This window comes from Rissa tridactyla, chromosome 2 (assembly GCF_028500815.1).
Source record: "Rissa tridactyla isolate bRisTri1 chromosome 2, bRisTri1.patW.cur.20221130, whole genome shotgun sequence".
NCBI lineage: Eukaryota > Metazoa > Chordata > Aves > Charadriiformes > Laridae > Rissa > Rissa tridactyla.
In genome coordinates, this window is record NC_071467.1 from 160,899,783 (window position 1) to 160,924,161 (window position 24,379).

Here is a 24,379-nt window from a genome sequence, read left to right on the forward strand (position 1 = left end):
ACTCCGAGAAACATAGTGGTTGTCCCATTCAGTACGACAATTATTAGGAAATATTAATTGCTTCTCTCTATTCATCTTTCTGTAGCCTTTATTTTTCAGTTAAAGGCGGGAAAAAACTGTATTCTCTGTTTAGTTCTAGCCTGCCAGAGGTCACAAAATTCATTTATAAATAATCCACTTGGAAAGCAGGAGGCTTATTAATAACAGAAGACTTTAGTAGTGCTCAGAGCCTCAACTGGTACAAGCGGTCCCCAGTGCTGCATTCTGTAAGCACAGAAAGAAGGAGGTTCGGAGGAGTGAAGTAACCCACCACAGTCACATACAGAAGGTCAGCCGGGTTTTTTTTTCTGCTAATAAGTTCGGTATAGTTTTCAGAGAGGAAAAAGGAGCAAATGTTTCCTGCTCAGTATATTTGCTTCCCTTTTTGGTATGTGGAACTTGATCGAAGAAACAAAATAACCAGATTTTCTGCTACCTCAGCCTAGTGTTTTGCAAGCAGGTACCCCCTCCTATCAATTCGTTTTATTCTTGTGAAGTACTTTACAACCTGTAGGTTATTTCTATTGAGAGGAGTATTAAAAAGAAAAATCAAGATGAAAAACTCTTCACCAGCGCCAAACACAAAAAAAACTCTTACAGGACTAGAAGAGCTCCAGGTGATATTTGTGGATGCCAAAATAGTTGTAATAATTCTTTTGAAAAATCTTGTAAAGAAAACACCCAAACTGCCTTGTTTTGTAAGTTGTTTTTTTTTTTTTCCCCCCTGTTTTTCAGCTGGCTTATCCTTTGCAAAAATAAAATGATACTTGGGCCTTGACTCTTTTCTGTTGCGTTTCTAGAGGCTGTTGTTAATGTTGTTGATAAGATGCAAAGCCCAGCGCGGAGGGAAGCAGAGTAGTCCTGAGACCTGGTAGAGCAAATCTGGTTTGCAAATCTAGATCCCAAACTGATACCCCCCCCCCAGGCCCTGCGAGGTTGTGGTGGTTTGGGTTTGTCTAAAATCAAAATATCTGGTAGGATGTTCTTTCCTCTCATCACTCAAGTGTCATTCAAGGTACAGGCACCTTGTACCTTTTAATTATATCCTGTGGCTTTAGGTAATGCTGAACTCGCATCTGATGATTATTATATTTTCTCCTGTGGACATGTCTTGCTACTGATGCACAGACTCTGCAGATTAACTAATGCAGAATCGAATGCATTTGTGATCTAAGTAATGAAGAGGCCTTTGTTCTATTCTTGGTTGTTCTACTGATTTTGTGCGACCTTGGGCAGCTCATTTATCTCCTTCCTTCCTTTTCTCATTTTAACCTTCGATGGATGGTGTTGTATGTTGATTTGCCAATGTAACTTTCTATTTCCCTTTCTGCAAGGCTGAATATTGCTGAATACGAGGACAAATAGTTTTTAAAAATGAAACAATGGTTTTTGTGTTTCTAAACTCAGCAGCAAGCATTATTTACTGATGTGCGATCTGTACAGCCACATGTGGTAATTACACACATCAGAGTTGTGATAGGCATGGGAGAGAGTATATTTCGCCAAGTTTCAAGCACGAGTTTCTCATGTGTCAGAATATTTTGAGGAAATACTGAGCTGTGCTGCAATGCTAGCAATGGAGCACATTTAAAAAAAAAAAAAAGTCGTGGGTTTCAGTAAATGGAAGATGCCTAAGGTAGCAGTGACTTTTTTTTAAAAAAACAAAAAACAAACAAAACAAACAAAAACACAAAACCAAAACCAAACCTATTTCTGGAAACATCTTGCATGCTCCTGACTTTGGGTGAATGTCTCACCTCCAGTCCTGGGAACTGGGCAGCAGGGACTGTAAGTTTGCATTTCCCAGGTTCCCAGAGGCACTGATGTGTATCTCAGTGCAGAGCCCTCCTGAACTCTGGGGCTTCCTGTGACGGGGAACCGTAGGACACCTGACCTCCTACCACAGGACTCGGCAGAGCATGCGTCTGTTGGAGCTACAGACCTTCAAAGCCAGAACGTTCTCCCAAGAAGCCAAACAGTTTTCTATCGCAAGGTTCTCTGTGATTTATCAGGAGTTCTTATAAACTGGCACTTTCCTACTAAATATTTGGATAGGCAAACTAACAACAGGCAGTGTCAGGTATTTCTGGGGTGGACATTTTTAGTGCTGTTACCAACTCTGCTCTTTTTTGATAGTGGTTTCAGTGGTGAAGATATTTCTGCTAGGTGCTGGTAGTATAGCAGCAGCACTAAGCATCAGTGGTTTGTGGTCTTGAAATTATGCCTTTTAATGAGTACCAGAACTTAATATCCTTAGCTTTATCAAAAAGAAAGACAAGATGCAATTTAATTGTGGTCTGTAAGTGCCAACATGTGAAGGGGAAACCCAATTCTACAGTAATGTTTTAACTGGAAGGCTAAAGCCACAAAGATCAAGTGACTAGAAGTTTAAAGAATAAAAATCTAAATTACGGGAAAAGTGCAAATATTTAACTTCAAAGGTATTAAACATGAAAACTGCCAGTAGACACAGTAGATTCACTGTCCCTTTGAGTCTTTCAGCTGAGGTTCTGTATCTTATTCAGATTCCTGTAGTTCGGTGAATACAGAGCTGGGCTGGACGGTGGGATCGCTCTGAAGGTTGTGTGACCTCGTTTAAGCAGATGGTCCGCTCTGAGCTTTTACATTTTTGGAGCTCTCTGCAGGTAGGTTATTAAATAGCTGGATGTGATGGCTAGAGTTCAAATGCTCAGTTTGGATCTTCTCTGGGTTTTGTTTTCAGTCTGGTACCTCCTGCTTCAGAATATTTTTTGAGAATTGGTTAATTTGTCACATTGGTTCCCCATTTCACGTTTATTTGCTGAACAACAGGAATTCTGAAGTGGAAGGTGAAGGTAAAGATGTTGCCAAGAGTCTATGAATAATTGTGGAAGCATGGGGTAAATCAAAGCAGGTTGTGCTTTATGTTAAGCCTTTAATTGGAGCCTTGACTACTTTACAGATGTTTGGACAACTGCTGAATAGTTTTTGTGGTGATTAGTATTTTTCCTCAACGCACACTATTTTTAAGTTTCACAGTTCTTGCCATATCCAAACTTTGGGTAACAAAAGAGGAGAACTTTGAGTGTCCAAAAAAGTAAAAAAAATTAAACGAGATAAACCATTCCATTGGTACATGAACCCATTTTACATTACTAATTCATGAAATATATTACTTTTTCTTTTAAGAGGTTAATTCAGAACCAAAAACTTACAAAAGTTAGAGACTGCAAGGGTTTATTAAATTATTTCTGGTAATAATGTCTCCAGGAGAGGACTCTTCCCCAAATATATTTTTAGTCTTGACCAAACAGATTTTAGCTGGTCCTTCTAATTTGTCTTCCATCTCTTTCCTTGAAATCTTTCAGAGAAATATTTTTCTGAAATATTCAGGCTATATCTACAAAAATGTTTGGTCTGAATCTGCTGCCTTTTTTTTCTCCTTGCTGTAAACTCTAGTGCTGAGTTGTGGATTTTTTTTTTTAATACTTTACCATTGGAATTTATCCCAGGCTTCATCAAAATATTCTGTCAGATGGCGATCTGCAGCCTCCCCAAAAATAAATCACAGCAAATTGATAAGCAATTGCAGGTCTGCAGTAATTGATAAGCAATTGCAGGTCTGCAGTATTTCTACAAGAAGTGCAAGTGTTTCAGAGGTCTTGTTGCGAGCGTGTCAATGTATACGTTATAACAGTGTTATGACTATTGATCTGCTTGTTCCCAAATAAGTCTTTAATGTTCATGTACCAAAGTTTTCCTTGCTGTGTAACTCCGCTGAAGTCAATGAAGTTGAATCATCAGTGGGGTTGCATCTTGAGTAGATTTTGTTTCCTATAGTACATCTTAGACTGCGTGTATTTTTGGGTGCTCTGCAATAATTTAAGGTGCTGTTCAGAGAGAATTTATGTACGTGTTTTTCTATGTTTATTTTTTCTGAAATCCATCAAAAAGGGGAAGGCTTTGAGTCAACGTTAAATTTTAAATTCATATCTGAAGTGAGCTAGACTAAGAGGATTTTCAGTTAGGTGATCTGGGTTCTTTGAACTTCAGGTTGTGAAATACAAAGTTGCATCTTTATTGAAGCAAGGTCTTAGGAAAGCCGAATTTGGCGTCGTCATGAAGAACAATTTCTGCTCTTAGAAGCTGTTTGAGACCATAAGGTGACCTAGATTATCAGTAGCGTATAAGTCTTGATGAGAGATACCATTCCTACTCTATTGTACTTGGGCGTGTGAGCATCTGCTCATGTTAGTGGTATTATTTTTGCCTTACAGCAGCGTGAGCAGGAAGAATCATGCCTGTTCTCCCCTGCATCATTGTAGAGACTTTATCTATGTAATAGCGTGAATGTGGAGAGTATTAGCCATACTTGTCCCTGCTGCTGAGAAAATCGAGGCATTTTTCCCCTGTTGAATTACAGCTGGCGTGATAGTAGCTGTAGCCTTAGAGACTGATGATCAATTCTATCCTTAAAAGTTGTTTTTTCTTCCCCAGGCACTGCATTTAAAAAATAAGAATAAATTCTATGTCTGGAAAACTTCCGATGTACATTTGAGCAATTGAAACCCTCAGTGAAATTAAAGCACGTTGTGAAATATGAAAAATCCTTTGCTTATAAGTAAGAAAACAGCCAACCTGTATGGCAAATATGGCTTTTCTCTGTAATAAATTAACTGATGCTTCAAAGTGAAAGTCAGAGACACTTGTAAAAATAGGTTTCCTGAATAGCTCTTATGAATTACTGTACTGCTTTTAGAATTGCAAAGGTGGCTGAATTTTTTTGAATATTCGTCTTCAAGCTTGTAATTTATTCCCTTGGGCAGTTGTATTGGTCTCAATTAGAAAGAAAAAAGAGTACGTTCCAGTTTACATTACTTTGGCCTCAATCAGGTAGATATCGTCTACTACGCTGAGGGCTGGTTTGTGGCAGCCTTTTTTTTTCTCTGTTATGGAATACTTGGAGGTGTCAGAAGTGATGCAGCACAACGAGGCAGAGAAGCAAGTGCCTTTGGACCCGGTCCTAGAACTCACAGGGACAAAAAGGGCGCTCAGTACCTTGTACATTTTCATATTTAAAAGGGTATAGACAAGAGAAACCTTTTAGCGTAGCGGGAGTTTAACTCCACAGTCTTTATATGAATAAGAAAGATTAGCATGGATTTTGGAAGCGTTAATATGCAAGGAGGATGATTTTGGAACATTAGTTTTATAAATGGGACAAAATAATCATGTATTTTTGCTTTGTTTTTCTTGAATGAAAAGCTAGAAAATACTTTTTTTGAAATTACAGTGTTTGGAGTTAATCAGAGAAATAAAGGAGGGGCTGATACTTTTCTCGTTGCTTGCAAATTGTAAATTGCAGTTATTCGCTCGCAATCATGCTTATAGCTGGCATGGGTTCATGTGCATAATCAGCTGCTTTTTGAATGCATGTTCTATTGTTCTGTTTTATTTATGGATTCAGTTGTGATGAGAAAGAGGTTATGAAGTTGTTTGGATGAAGCCTTGGAAATGTCTTTTAGGAGTTGTGAAAGTCAGTGAGTGCCTGGAGTTTGGGCTACAAACCGGGGCTGCGTGTGGCACTGGAAATTTCGATTAAAAAGTTTTCAGCCTCAAAATGGAAGTTCAAATTCTGCTTTTGGCCTTCGTGGTGCATGAGCCAGCAAAATTCTGGACTGACACAGGCACATTGTTACTGTCCTGCTGAAATATAGCCAGATCCAAAAGCCCTGAGGTCAGGAGTCATCCCATCGATTTCAGCATCCGGACCCGTGAGCAGACTGACCTGACCCCGCTCCTGGTGGAACAGGAGGCTGAATTGCTACCTCTAGTCTCCTTGCACAAATGATGCGGCTGCGGACTTTCGGTTATAATTATCAGCACTAACCTTCTGATTGATGAGAGTTTGCTTATGTGTTTATTTTTCTTAATGGCCATAGTTATGTGCCAAGACCATTAGGGGGGTTGTTGGACCGCTCAGGAGCAACTTGCCCTGTGTTACTGGTTCCACTGTCTCACTTGCTGAATCCACTTGGGCAATGCTCTTTGAGTCTGCATTTTCGAAAATCTTTGTTTTTTCACCTCCACTTTTTGTCTTAATCTGCTTGAACTGCGTGCTTTTCTGGGAAGGCATCAGTTCTGTGTTTGTAAATACACAGTGATGCAGGACTTCAGTCTTTTTGGGACCACTGACAACGGTTGAACAGAAATAACAGTAATTTCTCTCTATTCTCAGTGACGGATTTTTTTTTTTCTCCCTATGTGCCTTTCAGCGAAAGCAGTGTTTTGGCTGAAAACAAGGGCCAGGAGGTGAACTTTAACAATCACTCGAATCTTGCTGGGCCTCTGTGAAGGGCAGAATGGGGGTTGTTGTGTGAGTAGTAACACACGTAGTGGGCTGACTTCTCGGCCTCGTGTGGGAAAGTGCCTTATGCTCAGTCTTCCCACATAAGTGAACTTCTTTACTTGGGTCTTTCCCCCTCCTCCTATCCGGTGGGAATTATTTTCATAGAACTTCATCGCATCGGTTCCCATGTTCCACAGCAGATGACAGATTAACAGATCTGTAGATGCGCATATTGCAGGACGACACCATGTCATGTGCAGCTGCAAATGCTTTCTAGACTGGGTTAAAATTCTGTATCAGCTCTCTAAAAAATCATTAATTTTTAAATAGGAAGGAAATAAACTGGTTGGTTAGGTACTATGCAGGGAGCTTTTAATTAAAAGATGTTTAAATCTGATTCTCTCAACTGTCAAAGAATTGAATTCATGAATTACGTTTGCTACAGTCGGTGGTTTTTTTTCTTTTTGTAACGCTTCTTTCTGTGCGCTGTAGGGGATAGATGGTAGATGGTAGCTTCTGACAGATTCAAACACAGCTGTCTGAGAATGCTGCTAGTGATGAATGAACGATGTCTTTGTTAATGCCCCTATATACATAAATGATGGGCTTGCTTGCTTTATTTATAAGATATATCATATTATGCATCTCGGAGCAAATGTCCACTGTTCAGTAAAGCACACAATATTGGCATTAAAAAGACAATCCTGAAATCAGTGATCAATCCATTTTCCTCACTCTCCGGAGAGAGACTGAAATAAGAGGTAAACCTAAAATTCAACAAATTCCATAAGTTATTTTGGGACCTACTCCTCATCTGTAAGAAGTGTCTTAAACTCAGCCAGGGAAGCTGCTGTCTCTGCTCTGGCCATACGCAGAGCTGCCACTGGAAACGCAGCGCACCGGGTTCACCAAAGATCACTCTTCCACGTGGCCTGGATGGATCAGTCCCACCATTACAGCGGGGCAGTCTGTGTTGTCAGACTGTGATGGCTGAGGTTCACTGGGCTGTTATCTGCTGGGGTATGTTTTGCTGAAGTGAGCCATCCTAATTTGAAGTGAAGGAGAATGAATACTTTTGCCCTTCATGTAGCTTCAGCCTAGGGTTTGGGTTTGGTTTTGTTTTGTTTTTACTGTGTATCTGTGTATTTTCATACTCATAAGTTGATCCAATTTAGAACTTGAGATGTCCAACCAACATTAGAAACTTCACAGTGTAAATTAAGTTAGTTTCTTGTATCAAGTAGGCTAACTATATGCTGGAATAATTCTCAGTGTTTTGCTATGAAAGAATTAGTCTGGATTAAGATGGGTGTGCAGATCATCAGTGTGTTAAACACTTCTAGACTTGAGAGCTGTTGGCTTTCTTGGTAGATACCGAACTCAACTGATAGTGGGGCAAATGCATAGTTTGTATTGAATAGCTAATGCACTGTAAATTCAGCCCTGCTTTTCTTATGGTGATTTATTTACATAAAGCATCTTGAATTACAATTATGGCATAAATTGATGATGTAGCCAAAACTTGAATCTTCTGACCTGGCAAGGAGTAAGTCTCCTGTCCAGTCCTGGATTCCTGATGCGAAAATGTTATCTGTTACAGGGGCACTGGAGTCAGCTAGAAGGCACAAATCAGCCCTACCTGGCCTATCAGTTACGGTGCAATGTATCGCAGCCAGCAATATATACTGACAGAGCTCCGAAACATTTGGGAAGATGTGGAGCAGAAGCCCTAAGACAGAGAGCTGGCATGCAGATGGAAGTGCAAGAAGCAGTTGAGTGAACATATGTTCGCAGTTTTCACAGGAGTGGTTGCTGTTTGGCTTGACCACTTTTATATCGTCCACCATTCTTTCCTTTTTTTGGTTTATTAAGCCCCTTTGCAGAGGCAGTGGGGAGCATGCACGCCGCCGCCTTTGGTTTTAGCTGCCGCGCAGTGTAACAAAAGTGTTTGTTTCTCATTCTGTCTTTGCTGACTGTCTCTGAAATGTGGTGTTTTCGTGTTGGATGTGGTAGTTCTGCAAGAATTTATATTCACTACAAGGTTTAGCAAGACAGAATTGCGAGTACTAGGCAAATCATTTAGTTCAGTTTGGTTTCTAGGAACAGATTCTTACTAGTTATTTTTCACTGGTTTCTGGGCTATTATGTTGTTGTGATAATCTTGGCAGGGATCTGTCACTCTGTGTTGGTATAATTGAAACTTGTTTTCCCTGAGGAATCACTCTGCTGTTTGTTTTATTTGTTTACTGACATTGACAGAGATCCTAATGGCTTTTAAAACCCAATTTGTGCATCACTGAATATCCTCCAAAGAGGAAAATAAAATTAAATTTATCAGTAAAATAGGGTCCCCCATGCAATGCTTTGTCTGGGTCTTAGACTCCACCTGAGCACCTAGCTGTGTATCTAGATATTGCATGGTGAGCTGCATCTTCTCTTTATTTCTAATTCTGTCTCCAGGGCTTTTGTCATTAAGATACTCAAAAGGATAAATGACAATAAGTTATTTAGGGCACCAGTAAAGTTGACCAGCTTTGCCTTGTGAGAAATAAATTATCTTTAGCTTTTATTAAAAAGGAGGTTAAGATAACAGAACAATAACCACAGTAAAATTCCCCTTTTGGGAGGGTATACATGATGGTATAACTTATTATTGTCATAAATCAGGGTAATTGTTTAGATTTTTTAAAAAGTACAACACCAGAGTATTTATGCGCTTATTTTGTTTTAAGACTTTGAAGAATTTCAGTGAGATCATTTGGACTACTCATGTTTGTAATACCTTGCTGAATTGTGGTTATGGATAGATGTATGGCTTGTTGCATCTCTAATTACCTTTTGACACACTTCGTTGTCATTCAAGCATATAGGGATTGCCCAGGTTTCAGTGAACGCTGACTGCGAACGTCAGGAGGAGATAAGTTTGGAAAATACTGCTGATTTTAAAGGTTACCTGTCACTTTGTATATATACAGCTATGAGCCAAACCAATCTGACCTCAAACCAGAGCTGTAGTGTAATAACACTCTGCCTTTCTTGCTGTATATCTCTTTTGCAAATCTCCCTGACTTTGATAGCGCTATAATAATAATAGGTCTGCAATATTTATGTTGCCTCTTCTAAGTAAGTGTTCTAATGTGCCTTGGAAAGGTGGGTAATTAGTCTTATCTCCTTTTTTACAGAAGGTAAATTAGAGGTACAGAGAGAGGGAGCCCAGACCATCTGACTTCCACCTCCTTGTTCTCATTGCTTGGTTCAGTAGTGCAGATCTTGGCAGCACGCGCTTTCAGTCTGATCTGTATGTTGTATTGCATTGCAGTGTCCAGAACAAGGATTTTGGCTACTGGTGGTGCATCCCACAATAAAAAGATCTTACAGGTAAGTGGAAAACTAAATCCTTTGAACTGAACTTGCAGTTACATCGGCATTTTTATTTTGATGTACTGAATCCCCCGCCAAAGAGGGGGATATGGGACTGTGAATCTGCTGCAAGTCTTCAGGGCTCTTCTTCAGGTTTAGTGTGGAAACCTTTAGCCCAATGCTAATTTTGTATTGAACTTTAAAGGTGTTTTTTTTTTTTACACTTGACTAATTTTATGAATGTGTATCTGAAGGACCGGTGATTTCCAGGTCTCATGATTTACATCAAATCAATCAGCAAAGAAGTCAAGAAGAGACTTGATACGATATCCGAGATTTTTGCAGTTTTTGTCATTCAGATCAAAGCTGCACCATAGATTTAAACTAGAGGGTGATTTTGCTGGTGCTGAACACTCAAAAAAACCCCACCCCAAACAAAGAACCCCAGACAGCCCCCCAAATCCTGCCCTTGTTGTTCTGAGTTTCTGTTACTTAAGAGCATTGTGTCATATACTGGGGGGGAAGCTATGCTTCTGTATAGTCCGTCCTCCCTCTTCCCACCTTCCTCTTCAGCTGCTGTTGCTGCACATCCAGCCCTGGTTAAGATCCTTCATCTGCCTTCTTGAGGACAGAGTACTACATCCTCTCTGTTTCTGCCCGGTGAGATATGGCAAAGACTTGCTCACGGATGGTGAGAGGCCTCTCACCTGGCTTTTGCTATCACAGAACTAGACATCTGGGTTGGGATTCATCTTGCCCGAATCCAGTCATCTGTGATGTGATGTCCGTATACAATCTGTCAATCCTGTAATAGTCAGGGGAGTTCCAGTCAGCTACAGTGCAAAGGAAACCAGATGGTGTTTTAACGTATCAAATGTAGATGTCTCCCTTCAGGTGAGCCAAGGAGCTTTCTGTATTCCACTGACTGCCTTGACAAGCTCCCCTTTGACAGAGGGGCAGACACTGAGCCTGGAGCTAGATGTTTACACCAAAAGGCACCTGTCTTTGGCTAAGTCCTGGCACTGAACTTAGTGAACGCAGGGTGAATTATTTTCTGGAGATGCTAATCCCTTTCCATACTCTAGAGAGAATCTAGAGGCCAGCCTCAACTATGCACCATCCTGCTTGGCAGTTGCAATCACGTGAAAGGAAACTCGTCCGCTCTGCGGAACCTGATCTGGAATAAATGGAAGTTGAAGAGCAAAGAGCAAAAAGCTCTCTCTCTCTCCTAAGGCATCTAAAACACATGTTTGTATAACCATTGGTTGTACAGCTGATTGGGACACATAAAATTTGGCATGTTTTGCCTGCAGATGTCATTTCTCCTCCTCATCTGCTTTGGTTATTTTGCTTAGGAACTTGACGTTGGAAAATTAACTGATAGGTTAATTGCTTAAAACATTGGTCCCTACTGGAGTAATTCTACTAAGAATATGTCAGGAAAGAGACTGGATTAATAGATGAGTTTGTTTTTAAAGCAGTATTTGCAATTTAGGTGCCAGGAGGATTTGCTTGCTGTGGAATGAAGGCAGAGAACTGAATATTCTTATAACATGTAATTCTGCAACATACACAGCTGAAAAATTGTGGGGATGGGAGAGTGGTGGCTGTGGTGCTTGCTCTTAATATGTAACAATACAGCTGCTTTTAAAACTCATTAGAAGTGTCTTAAAATAATATGATCAATACAGTGTCATCCACTTAATTCAATCACTGGTTAATTGGATCCTCCTTTTTAATTTAATCAAAACCTCAGAAACCATATCAGTTGCATGAAGAGTAACAGCTTCCACCGTTATCATGGTCGATTTTGGATAATTTGTTCCAGGGCTACAAAAGACTATCATTTAATTAATCAACATTCAGTAACTCCTATATTTTACACCACAAAGGAGGCAACTTTGGAAAATCTCTTCAAAAAAACATAGGAGGGCAGCTTTCTCCACAGTTCTGGGAAGCTTTTTATAACATACGTGGTGCTTGATTAATGACCAGTGAAACAGAGTGAAATATTTTTAACAGTAAAACCTCGAACAGCTTCTTTTAAAATTATTCATGAGAGACCACAGTTTCAAATGACTTGCTAAATATATGAACTTTGAATAATTTTAATTTTATAATCACGTGGCACAAAAGGTAGTTATTATTTGTAGTATTACAGCACTTACTAGCATTCAGTAAAAAAAAAAAGAACCTCTGTTGGCCGAAGGAATGTGGAATTCAAGCTTAAGACAAGAAATACCTATTAGAGATGAGATGAAGAAGCAGATGGGGAATGTGCTGAAACAATACGGTAGTATTGGCTGGCAGGATGGGCAGTGGAACCAGCACTGTGTGACCTTATTGCCAGAGGGCTTTTTAATAGATACCATGATTAATTTTCCATTTGTCCCCTAGTATTGAAGCTCGTGTATTGCTCAGTGCTTGCTTGCAAGTGAAGTTAGGCAGTACTGATTTGGCTATCTTACCAGAAGAGAGTGTTTTAAGTGTATAAGCTCAGGCTTTCATTGGATTCTAGTTAGCAACCACCCACTTTTGTTTAAAGTTATGAAAACTGGTGTTTTTCAAAGGTCTTGTTTTGCAGACTCACCACAAACTTTCAGAGAGAGAGACAAAATCCTTTAGAAGTGTCACATACTATTTTTTTTCTGTAGCATATATGGATTGAATTTCTTAGTCATCTTTCATGAAGCCCTGGGACCCATAATCAGTGTGGCTGTAAATTCCTGGACTGAGGTTGCAGATCACTAATCCAGATCAAATGGTTTGGATTCCTGGACACTCTGGCCTTATTTTAGTCTCGATGGTATGGATGTAAATCAGGTGGTACGCTGTTCCCTTTGGCAAAAATAATAAAACCAGCACAAGTGAAATCTGAATTGTTACCTGCTTCGTGCATTGCTCAGCCTGAGGGGCACCTGCAGCCCTAAACGTGATGAAACCAAAATGGAAAGAGTTTGTTGACAATGTTTTTGGAAAAGAGTTATTGAACCTTCCACGTTCCTAGCCAAATATGTCTTCATTTTTCCCCTTTTGTATCTGTTTTCCTGAACGTACACTGTGGGGAAGAGCACATGTACTCAGTGAATGTGAGATTCCTGGTGTCAATTGCAATGCCAAACGATGTGTTGTTGAATAACTTCAGTATCTGTTGGATACTGTAACAAATTCTTCGCCTGTAAATTTTTCTTTGTATTGCTCAAGCAAAGCTGAGAAGTGTCTTGGTATATCTTCATAGCTAAGGATCCCTCAAGGACAGGAAAATTCTTGGTAAATGTGGAGACTCTGTAACCAGCTCCTGTGTCATTCTTCCTGCTAACCCCAATATGATGGGAATGGTGGAGGTGAAGACAGACTTAGCAAGTCTTCATACTGCTGAAGCTTTTATTTTATCAAAGTTGAGAACTGAGGAGCCATGACTGGTTCCTCCCTCCTTCCTTCCTACTTGGCTCAGCCATAAACATGATGGAAGAAAACAGGCAGCAGTTGTGGGTTCCTGAGCAGACCTCCTTGCCCTGATGTAAGCCTTTGGCATGGGCTAATTGTGTGGGCTTATGAGGGAGATGATACTTGAACCCAGACTCCTCTGAACCCGTGATAAAGAGATCTGGTGAGAAATGGGACTGTTTCCTGGCTGCAGTTACATCTCTAGCTCAGATTTACCAATACCCTGTTGTGTGACAAGTTCAGGACTCGTTGCCTGCAGTGCTTCTTTCCATGGGTACCCAAATGCTTGGCTGGGGTGTGCGGTAGTTATTTGTTTTCCTAAGGAGCGATAGGGGATTGCTTATCCCTTGTCTTTCATGGATATGCGTAACCAATGCTTTGATCCTTCTCAGGTCCTATCTGATGTGTTCAACGCACCGGTGTACACTATCGATACCGCCAACTCCGCTTGTTTAGGAAGTGCTTACAGAGCAATTCACGGTAAGACTGTGTAAGGAGACACTTCTGAGCAGTCTGGGCATTTAATTTCAGTTGGTTAATACTTGGGATTAACATTACTGAAAATGAGGGGGAGAATAAAGCTGTGTGGATCTGACTGGAAGGTCACTCAGGTCAAAGAGGGTTTTTTGCTCTTAGTACGCTTGGATCAGGACCAAGAATAATATTTATATTCTAATTCAAGCCTGGTGGCTGCTTCTCAACCAAGGGATGGGGCCTGGAAACTGTTGATACTGACAGGGGAAGGCCTAGGACCTTAATGTGTTGAGCTGCTACCTTCATGTGCTGCTCTTGGAAGAATACAGCCAACTGAGGGTGTTGGTGTAGCCTACTGGCCTGGTTTGTGGACCGGGCTGTAAACTGGATTGCTGAAGTGGTCAAACCAAACAAAAGATCAGTCCTAGCAAAGAAGATCAGAGAGGGTGGGGATGATACGACCTGTTGGCAAAGTAAATGTTATTAAACCTGTATGTATCTTCCAGCTTTTAAACATCAAGATGAAGGATATGCAAGGTTTCCTGGGCTCCGTGCTTGAGTATGCGCTTTCTCTTGTAAAAGCATAAATCTTGGGATATTCTTAGGTTGACCAGTCATTTTACTTGCTGTACTATGTCACTCACTGTAACACAACAGCCCAAGTTCCAGATATAAAGTGTTAATTAAATTATATCTATTAATGCATGCAGGTGTATGTTAAAGGTGGTCCATCAACCATTTCAGAGTTGAATCCCAGGCAGGAAATTTTATTCATGTTGTTTTAAAACAGTTTCTAATATCTTACAGTTAAACAAATCAAGGAATGTGCATCAGATTCTGAAGTCTTCATTTAGGCCAACTCTTGTTAGCCTCAGTTTTTCTGATTAGAAGCTTTAGTATTTGGACCTTAAGACATGGATAATGTCTGTACAAGTTTACATAAGACCATGGGATTGCAACAAGCATGGAAAAGATAACATCAGCCATCAGAAGAAATCAGCCAAGCTTTAATTTTAGAAGCAAATTCTGCTGTCACATTATAGCTTCTGAAGACTACATGCTCTCTTGCATTTGAAAACAGCCCAGAAAACTGAACAGACAAAACTTGAGTTGACGTGTTTAACGCGCACAGCGTGCTCTCCTCTTTATTTCCAGAAAAGACACAAGGGTTCTGTAAGGCAAAGTACGTTTTTGCAGGACAGTGGAAACAGAACTGTTAGATTATCAGTATGTTTGAAGCCATGATGGGACCATTTTTCCGTCTTGGAGGCCAAGTTTCCATACTGGTTTTCTCTGTACTCAAACTTTGCCTACTGCTTCAGAAGCCACCAGAAGTTTCCCAGCATCTAATACGGCAGGCAAATTCCTTGTCCGTGAATGCACGTGAGATGTGGAACCGTCATTAAAGTTTGTGCAGATATCTTGTATGTATAGAAGGTCTGTATTTCCTCTGCCAGTTTGGCATATGAAATCTTGAGGCTTGGTCAACAGAGCATTTGAGTGAAGATTTCAGATGCCATGCTGATGGAGGGACTCCTTAGCTCAGGTACTCTGCCAGCCGAGCCCCAGGGGCATGCTGTGTGTGTTTCTAAATGGCATTTTTGATTGATGCTTTCAGCTGACTCACTCTTGGCCAGGCAAAGGAATTGAATAAAAGAGAAGACTTGCTAATAGAAATGAAATATGGATGGCACGGGCTCCTTAATAATATTACAGTGTACCTCTACAAGTAGGGTGTTCCGCAGTTAGCCTGGTGTTCTTCGCAGGTGTAACAAGGAACTCCTGAAATGCTGTGATTCACTTGCAAAGCAAGATTCTGTAGTAGCAGAACTCCCCTATTATTTTGCTTCCTTATATATAAACATATTTAATAATTTGTAGCATATTTTCTTGACAGTGCTTTCATTTCTCTTCCTTTTTTGTTCAGTCACATTTTGCCCTTGCGTCCCTTGCTTCCACATATTTTCATTGCTGTTTACTGTATTGTTATAGCCATAAATAATTACTGATATTGTTGAGTAGCATTTCTGCTGCTTACCTATTCTCCAGGGTACGAATTGAGTGATTGGCAAAAACTCAATCACAGAGTCTCCACTTCCCGGGCTCGCGCATTGGAACGCAAGATCTTTTGCCATTTATCCTTCAATCCTGAATGCTGACCTGACCAGGGAAGATCAATATAATGTATTAATTTGCCAGGGAGTCAAGGCATATCCCTCATTGTGCTTTTTGCATTGATCAGGATTGTGATTCTCATTGCAGGGCTCGTAGCTGAGAAGAATGTGTCCTTGGCTGATGTTGTGAAATCAGCACCAGAGCCTAGATTGGCTGTTACACCAACAGCTGGGGCTGAGGAGGTAAGCAAACTTGGGAATACCTCTTTTCTTTTTATTTCCTGTCTGCTTCAAAATGTAGTGGTTTACTACTACTTCTGGTAAAATAGATTCATTTAGAGAAACGTTTTGTTACACAATTCTTTTTGTAAAGATTGATTTGATTTTTGGGAGATCTCTAGTGTTGTAGTGATGGAATAATCTGACTGATCGCTCCATCCAGGTCTGCGAGAGTGTGGGGTTTTTTTTATTTATTTTTTTTTTTCTGAGTGTGATCAGAGAGCAAAATCTATTCTTTAAGGGACAGAAAAAGGTTATGAAATAGGTTATATTAGATACAGGTCAGTCAAGTTGTAAGTGATAATAGTGACAAAATAGTCTTGACTCGTTTGCAGCAAGCAGCATGGGAAAAGATGTGGTGACAGTGCTTTCTGGCCTCTTGGAAAACACGCCCCCCAAATCCTTCCTGTCTGATCTTAAACAGTGGTCAGCAAGTTTGTGTCTTTACTTGTAGCTCTGAGTTGGAAAGCGTGCCAACTGGGAAGATTCATTAGGCACAGGGCTTCGGTACCATGCCCATCCTGGGAATTTCAGCATATCTGAAGGTGAAGCTTGTGCTTTATGAGGCCACGTAGATAAAGCAAAAGAAATAGTCATTGTTGCTAACAACGTGGTTCCAGCCCCTGTAAAACCAAGGAAGGAGTTGTTGTCTCAGGCTCTCCAGTGACAACCCTGCAGCTCTCACTATCAGGTGCAAAAGGCCTTAGTTTACAACAGCTTCCAGTAATAAATAAACAAATAGCAAGTTAGAATGCAAGTTTGAATAAACAAAGGTGAATCTAACTCTGTCTTCAGCTGTACTGAAACTTCTCTTACATCAACACAGCCTTATGTTCTCCATTTATGAGATTTGGATGTGCCCTAACTGCAGGCAACAAGATTTTAAAGCTTTTATTTAAACTGGGAAATTAATGATCTGCCAAAACTACTAACTCCCAGCTACATGTGTAGAGGAGCACCAGATATCATCATGAGTAATAATAGAAATGATCATGCTGCATTGTGCCTGCCAGCATATTATTTAATTATTAACTGAGATGGAGGACCTCAGTAATCGAATAGAAGTCCCCTTCAGAAATATTAAGACATTGAATAATTTAAACTTGATTGATCTGATCTCATTTACTCAACCTTCCCCCCTCATTTTAAAAGATAAAATAATTAACAGCAATGGCCCGTGTTGTGTGTGTGTGTGTTGTAGCTGAAGCCTTCTGCAGGGAATACACTGCAGGAGCAGATCCCCGGTGTCTTGATTCAACCTCACGTCACTGCCCTGTTCCCCCCAAAAATGCTGTCTGTTGAAAAGCTGCCCGGCTGGCTCGTGTGGAGGTGGAGAGGGCTCAGAGACCTGCTTCTGACCCCCTGGTGCTGCTTCAGCTATAAAGCTCAAGGGCAGGGAATACAGCTGTCACTCACAGGGGCCTTGCAAGAGCAGCAAGCACCTTGTTACCCCTGCAGGGGCCAAGCTAACCTAACTGGAAAGATCAGTGGAAAATTCATTTACCTCTTTCTATTTTACTGTCTGCATAAAATGGCCTGGAAGCTAAAAGAGTTAATTATCTCCCTCTCGATACTTTTCTTCTCCTTTTCCACTTGGTTAGACCTGGCTCTCATAGCACATCTTTTTATTAGTTTTAAATGATGTACAGCAGTGAATTATTGCCCCAGTAGATAGGAGTGAATGGTAGAGAAGGTAGTGGCCAAACAGCATGCGAAGGAATAAGCGTTCCTGCTCTTTAGCTTAGCTTGCCAGCTTCATTCCATTAAAAGCAGCTTCTTGCAATTGCATATTCCACACCATTTTTTTTTTCTTCCTGTCTTATAATTTTGCAGTTGATGGTGGATTCCCTGGCTAGTTTCATGGCTGTGAAACTGCAGAAAGCCAGAGGGCCTGTCAGTAATACAGTGTGTTAGCATGAACAGTGCAGTAAAAATTCATAATGTGATGAGTCACTTTGATTCTGTTTTTTACACAACTGCATCTCCCTGTCCATCCAATTTCATTCTGTTGAGGTTAGAGGCTTTCACTTAAATGACGGTTCTTTTTATAAACTTCAAAGTCATCCTGAGGTTAAGTTCTGTCTCACTGAGGAGCTCTTCTGAAAGAGCCTGGCTAACCAATGCGAAATTCCCCGGACCGCTTCCCTACATTTTTTTGGACAGCTACAGCTGAATCTTGGCAGGATGGAATAAAAACAGGTCGTAACACAGCAATCTGCTCTGGTTTCATTCTTTCCTCCTGGTATAGGTCGGAGGCAACATGTGTTAGATCATTGGAGGGAGAAAAACCTCTTACAGACAGAGGTCAAAGAACAGTTTGATGTAGCTTCCTTGCCAAGGCTTTTGCACGCAGTAGGGCTTTCCAGGAACCAAAAATGCAAAATGTGTTTCTTTGGTTGCTGAAGGATTGTTTGTGATAATGAGTGTGACTTCAAAAAGGAAAAGCGGGGCACACAAAAGAGCTCTTCTGATGGGCAGGTAACATAAAGTTACAAGGTGGGAGACAGCTTGTGAGGGGTGATGAGTTAGTTGTTAGTGGAAACTGAGGTCTTGTAAGTTCCAATTTGTCTGTCAAATATGTGACTGTATCCTGTAGCAGACCATCCTGCCTGGAAGAGGCCATTTCAAAGAGGATAAATCCTCTCTGTGGCTATGACCCTAAGTCTCTTAGTTGAACCTGCTTTCGCAGTGCATTTGTAGGGCGTGGGGGTTCACCCAACTTGAGCTTGTTTCTAATTCGGTCAAGACCCAAACAGATCATAAGGCATACTGGCGGTTACCTTCATGGTGGTAGTCTTTGGTCACTTAACTCAACCAGGCTAGATGAAGTCAGTCATCTGTGGGTTAACCCGATGAATCCTTATCCCCTCTTTTCAGAATAGCAAGAATTGAAGGGTCATCTCACCTCTTTGGAGCCTCCTCCCTCCTGCGAGGAAAAAGATTAATCAGAACCACTAAGCATGACAGAAATAACCAGGAGATTCTAGAGCAATAAATACATGTTATCAGACAGAAAGAATCTATTATTCCGGCATTAGAATTCAGCTCTATTTTAGTAATCTATTAAAACAGAGATGGTTGGCTAGTTGGTTAATTAAGCAAGAAAGCATGAGAGAGAACATGATTATCTGGAGTTGATCACTGGTGTTTATACAAGCCGTGCGCCTATGATGTACTGTCAGACTTACTGTAATATTAGCACATAGAGTTTTGTAGGGAGAAGGTAGAGCGCAGTTCACTACCTCTGGATGTTTAATTTTTGATTGCATTATTGACTCTACTGAGATGTATTAATCCTGCAAAAATTCAAGAAGGGAAAATGTAGACCTAACAGGTTTTCTTGACTTTGGTGAATTGCCTTGTAAGTAGGTGGATTTATAGAAGTGAACCTTCTACCCAGGGAGGTTATAATGACCTATTTATTGATTTAAAATAATGATATTTTTGTTGAGTTAGATTTTGCAGGGAGGAGGTTGTTTTCTAGAGTTGGTTTAGGTTGGTAATTTAGTGCAAAGTAGGTAATAATAATACAACCACAAAAATGTAATAGGTATTGATGGGAGTTTGATTAAGGTGATTTGTGTAGCCAATATTTTTTTTTTAACCTATTAAACTGATTAAGATAGGCTTGCAGAATTAATATCCAAAGTAAATAAAGTGACAGTTTGAGGTGTGGTTCTTTGGAGGAGTCTTCAGAGTATTTCGGGACACTGTCATATTCGTTCTGCTTTAAGAGTATTCTTTCTGTGTTAAGAAAGGTGAGCAACTGCTATGATGTAAAAATAAAACATCTGTATCTCTTGATTTCTTAAGCAAATCTCTTTAAATAATTTGAGTTTGGTTTAAAAATAAAGGAGCCTATCAAAAGTAGTAAGTGTTTGTAAAAGGCTGATTAATTTTAATCTATTCAGGGTAGATTAAATGTACTTGGGTAGATTAAAATTAGATAATCATCAGCATCATCTTTGTAAGGTGTAAATTTTGAACTGGCTAACATAGCATTGCAGGAGATAGACAGATCCATGCGGATTGTCACTTGTAGTCATAATTTGTAGCTGGTTTTGCTTTTGGAGGGCGGCAGATGTCCCATGGGACAATGGGACGTTGTCCCAGACATTGTACAAGGAAACAGTAAAAGCCCTGTTGAGTTCATAGGCTGGTACTATGGTGAGATATAGTCTGAGGATGACATATTTGATTTAGACTAGATAGCAAGGTAACACTATTTGAATGCGTTTTCCAGGGAGGGCAGGTTAAGTTTTTCTCTGTTATAATGCAATATTTATCATCAGCATTTTCTTGGGACTGTCAGAGTGTGGCCAAATTGTCCCAGGAGAGAAGTTTGGGGTTTGTAAATGAAGCCATCAGAGTACAGCTAATGTTGTGGAGTAGGCTGTAGAGATAAGCAGGAGAAAAGGCCGTAATATAGCAAGGACAATTAAATTATGGACAATAATAAGGTTCATGTTGTGATACATGTAATTACTTTTGTTAAATATCTTGGTCTGATATATTAGGTTTGAGGCTATGACAGAGAGGGAATTTATGTTCTTGAGTTTTTATGCATCATTGAGAGTTCTTTATTCCCTTTGGACCTTGATTATAAAAATAAATCTATATAATTGCCTCAGGAAAAAGGCTCCTGGAATCACTTAGGAGGAGTTGCCCAAGGTTCTGTGGAGGCAGTTCAGTCACAGCAGACATGGAGAAGCATCTTTCACAGCCACATCTGTGTGTGTGCTTGGGCCAGGTTCTTGGTTGGTGCAGTTTGGCTTTTCTTCTCCGCACTTCATGGGGGCTGCACTGCTTTGGCCCCAGACTTCAGCTGGTGTCAAGCTGGCGTGTAAAATACTGCTTGTGAAAAGCTTGTGGTACTGCTGCGCTTATCAGCCATGATGTACTGGTGGTATTACAGCCAGATTCCCTGAGGAAGAGGAATTTAAAAATTTGGCTTAGCTCTCCTGAACTGCGCTGCTTTTTACCCCAAATGAACAGGAAGAGAGTAAAAGGAATATTCTTAATTTTTTGTTTGCATTTTATCAGATGGTCTATAATGCAGCATTCATTTACAGTAATGGCTGGAAAGCTTATTGCAAATGCCTGAATTTTCTCAATTAGCAAGCTAAGTGCTTAAGTCCAATAAACAGGAAAAGAAACTGTATCAGTAAATGTGGTTGTTCATTTATTTTGACACATTTTAATTTAGAGTGATTTATTAACAATAATACTTCCCAGCCTTCTAGTAAATGTGCTGTTGTGTATTTTGTGAAAATACTGCTGGGTAAGTAATAGGGACCTGCTTTCTCAGTGGCTGAGCTCGCTTACCAGTGCAGCTCTGTTGTGCTGAATCTTTGTTGAGAAGCGCCTAGGGTTTATCAAATTTACAGAATAGCAGCGTAAGAAATAGCGAGGCTTGATTATAGATGCTTCGGTGAATAAAGGAGCTGGTTTTGTTTCACAGACCAATACTCCCAGTATAGCCATAGTTGCCTTCTCAATATTTTGTTTACTCTGATGTGCATATTTAGCAGAAATGGGAGCAATAATATTCTTTGGGAACATGAAAAGTGTATATATATATACATACTTCACTGAACCCCCAAGGCCCTCATGTAGTCAGTTAAAAAGCCCATGCCGAGTCATGTGGCATTTCATAGTAGCGGTGCATTTTATTTTCTAACCCCGTAAATCTGCATAAATCTTTATGGATCTCAGTATCACTGTCCTATGCGGAAGAGAAGTTGGGGCACATACATGTTAAACGACTTGCCCCAGGTCACCGAACGAGTCTGTTGCAGAGGTAAGAGTGAGTAGGTTTCTCTGTTTTAATTAGTGTAAGTTCAAGACACAGTAAGACTTGGTGAATCACTGGGAGATGGGTTTAAAAACTTTTTTGGTGAGGTCTTGGCTGGCAAATGGTGTCTCCTTCCATTTGCTGTAGATGCTTCTTCTCTTCTTCCCCTTGATATACTTAATCTGTTGGAGAAATGTGCTTTAGCTTCTGTAATATCTGGTTGGTAAAAGGGACCAGTTGATCAAAACAGGCTCCTTCTGCAGAATTTGTCCATTAAGTTGCTCTCACCTGCCATTGTGGAAGGTGTAACGAAGAGATAAATCCAGGTTTCACTGGTCAGACTGAAACTATTGTTCAGGAAGAGGGAAACATAGGAACCAGATATTTTGCTGACAACTGAAACACAAGAACAAAACATGCTCTTTATTACCTAAGTGAGAAAACTGCAAACTTTTGATTATTATTTTTTCTTTCATCTGAGAAAGTGTGACTGTTAGAGACACTGAGGGTGCTGCAGGACTGTACATAAAACTGCATAAGAACAACCGTGTCTCTTCCTATGGCTTCATGGTTTATACTTGAAACATCTCCCTCCTGAATTTTTCATGCATATCCAGTTGTTGGCTGTGGCTCTTATCTGGAAAAGGATAAAATGCATTTAAATGCTGGATCTCACTTATTGATGAGAGCAGTAATTCAGTTTACTGGGCATGATTCATTATGGCTCTATAACCTCTCTGAACCTGGAGCCAGGAGCGAGACTGCCCTGATTATGAATAACATCAGTGCAGAGGGCTTGTAGACCAGACTGGCGGCCCCTAGGATTCATTGCAGCAGGGATATGACCTTATGGCATCCTCCTAAGGGCTGCTCAAGCCTGTACCAGACCCTGCGCTGGCTCCTGGTAGTCCCTTCTTTGTGTTTGAGCTAGCAAATGAGTGAAGCTGTCCTGGTATGGCTTGTCAAACTACCGATTTTATTAGATGGACAGTTAAAACCAGTAAGAGGAGATAAGGAAGAAGGTGTATCTCCAAGGTCTAGATGAAGTTCGGTTTTGGGTGGGAGCCAGCAGTAGGGTTAGGCTCTAGTCAGGGTTTCTGCTATGTAACCTCACATACAAGCAGCTCATCATCTGTGATATGTCATGTGATGGGCTTGAAGCAAAAGGGGAAAAAAATAAAAAGGTAATGAATGAAACGAGTCCCAACATGGATCTCACCCATATCCAAAAGCACAGGGCGTGTCTGAATGTGGGGTTTTGAATACATTTCAGTGTTGATTCTGCTTTTTACAGTTGTCACAGTTCCTGGATAATTGTAGCTAGGGAAATAGAAAAAAAGCCACTCAGATACTCGATCTAACTGTGGAAAGAAGTTGGGTCTCTGTTTGTCCCCCTGGGCCTGGGATGAGGGAGCAAGGAGCCTGGCCATGGAGCAGAGTGTAGACAGGAAAAGTCGTGGCTGTGAAAGATGTGAAGGAGAGAAGCAGCTCGGATAGATACGTGAGTATGAGAGGGGCGGGAGAGGGAGTGGGAAGTGTATTTTAGAAGGCCCTGGTCAGCACATTGGCCAAGGAGGACCTTTCTGACGGTGGTGTTTGACTGTGCTAGGGGGTAGCCGTGTGCTTATTAGCCCGGCAGAGGAGGAGGGGACAGAGGCGGTGATCCGTCCTGAGGCAGCGGAGGGAGGCAAGGACAGGAGTTCTGCCTGGGTGATTAGGACAGCTATTATGGAGGGGGCATGTCAGGCGGGGAGAGGTGACTCGAACAGAGCTGCTTCCTCTGGAAGTAATGACTTCTGCTTATAGCAAGAATGCAGCCACAATAAGAACAACCTGTGCATGTCATAAAATTAAGCTGTAAAAGAGATGATAAAAAGGACTGTGACATTTGAAGAAGGAAGACTCTTCAGCATTGTCTTGAACAAACCGGGGAGAAAAAACCCCAAACCGTGAGGTACCTACGAAGATGCTGTATTTTTCAGGTCTGAAGATGTTTAACTGCAGCGTGATTTAAAATCTAATTTTTCAACCTAGACATATTTATTTCTTTTTCCTTTTTAGCTCTATCGTCCACTTCTGAAAAGATATGCTGAGCTTGAACAGAAGGTTATCTACAACCCAACCTCTTCTAGTCTTGCGAAATAGAAGCAAAACAAAATTTACAAGTCGTCTGAAGAGTGGACTCCCAAGGAGAAGATCGGAAAAGATTTTCTCAGAATTTACTGGAGTTGTTTAAATCATTTTGTTCTTCTTTGTAGACAAATAATTTTTAAATGTCTGTGAGTGTGTTGGTGGAAAAATTTACTTTGTGATTGAAAGCCTGATTAAAAACGCATCATACTGTTCTGTGTGTTTGTGACTTCAATTTTTCTTGGGTACTTTTCAGATTGTGCTTGCTGTTTGGGAATAGCTGGATGACAAAGTCAAGTCCCTTGTATATGAATCACTCTACCCATCTCTATCAGCTTTGATTCCATGTGTTCAGCGTGCCAGCCTCTCTGCATACCTATCTAGTACAGTATCTTAATTCCACAAGTTCCCCTG

The 24,379-nt window shown here is 40.6% G+C and overlaps 1 protein-coding gene across 3 annotated transcripts in view; it reads left to right on the forward strand.

Annotated features, from left to right (window-relative positions):
- XYLB (xylulokinase) overlaps nt 1-24,192 on the forward strand; it is an 84,002-nt gene extending 59,810 nt beyond the window's left edge. For all 3 annotated transcript variants that reach the window (XM_054192282.1, XM_054192283.1, XM_054192284.1), the window contains 4 exons: nt 9,687-9,745; nt 13,567-13,654; nt 15,911-16,005; nt 23,897-24,192. In XM_054192282.1, the coding sequence (XP_054048257.1) occupies nt 9,687-9,745; nt 13,567-13,654; nt 15,911-16,005; nt 23,897-23,980 (326 nt within the window). In that variant the 3' untranslated portion in view covers nt 23,981-24,192. The remainder of the gene's footprint in view (nt 1-9,686; nt 9,746-13,566; nt 13,655-15,910; nt 16,006-23,896) is intronic.
- Nucleotides 24,193-24,379: the final 187 nt, after the last annotated feature.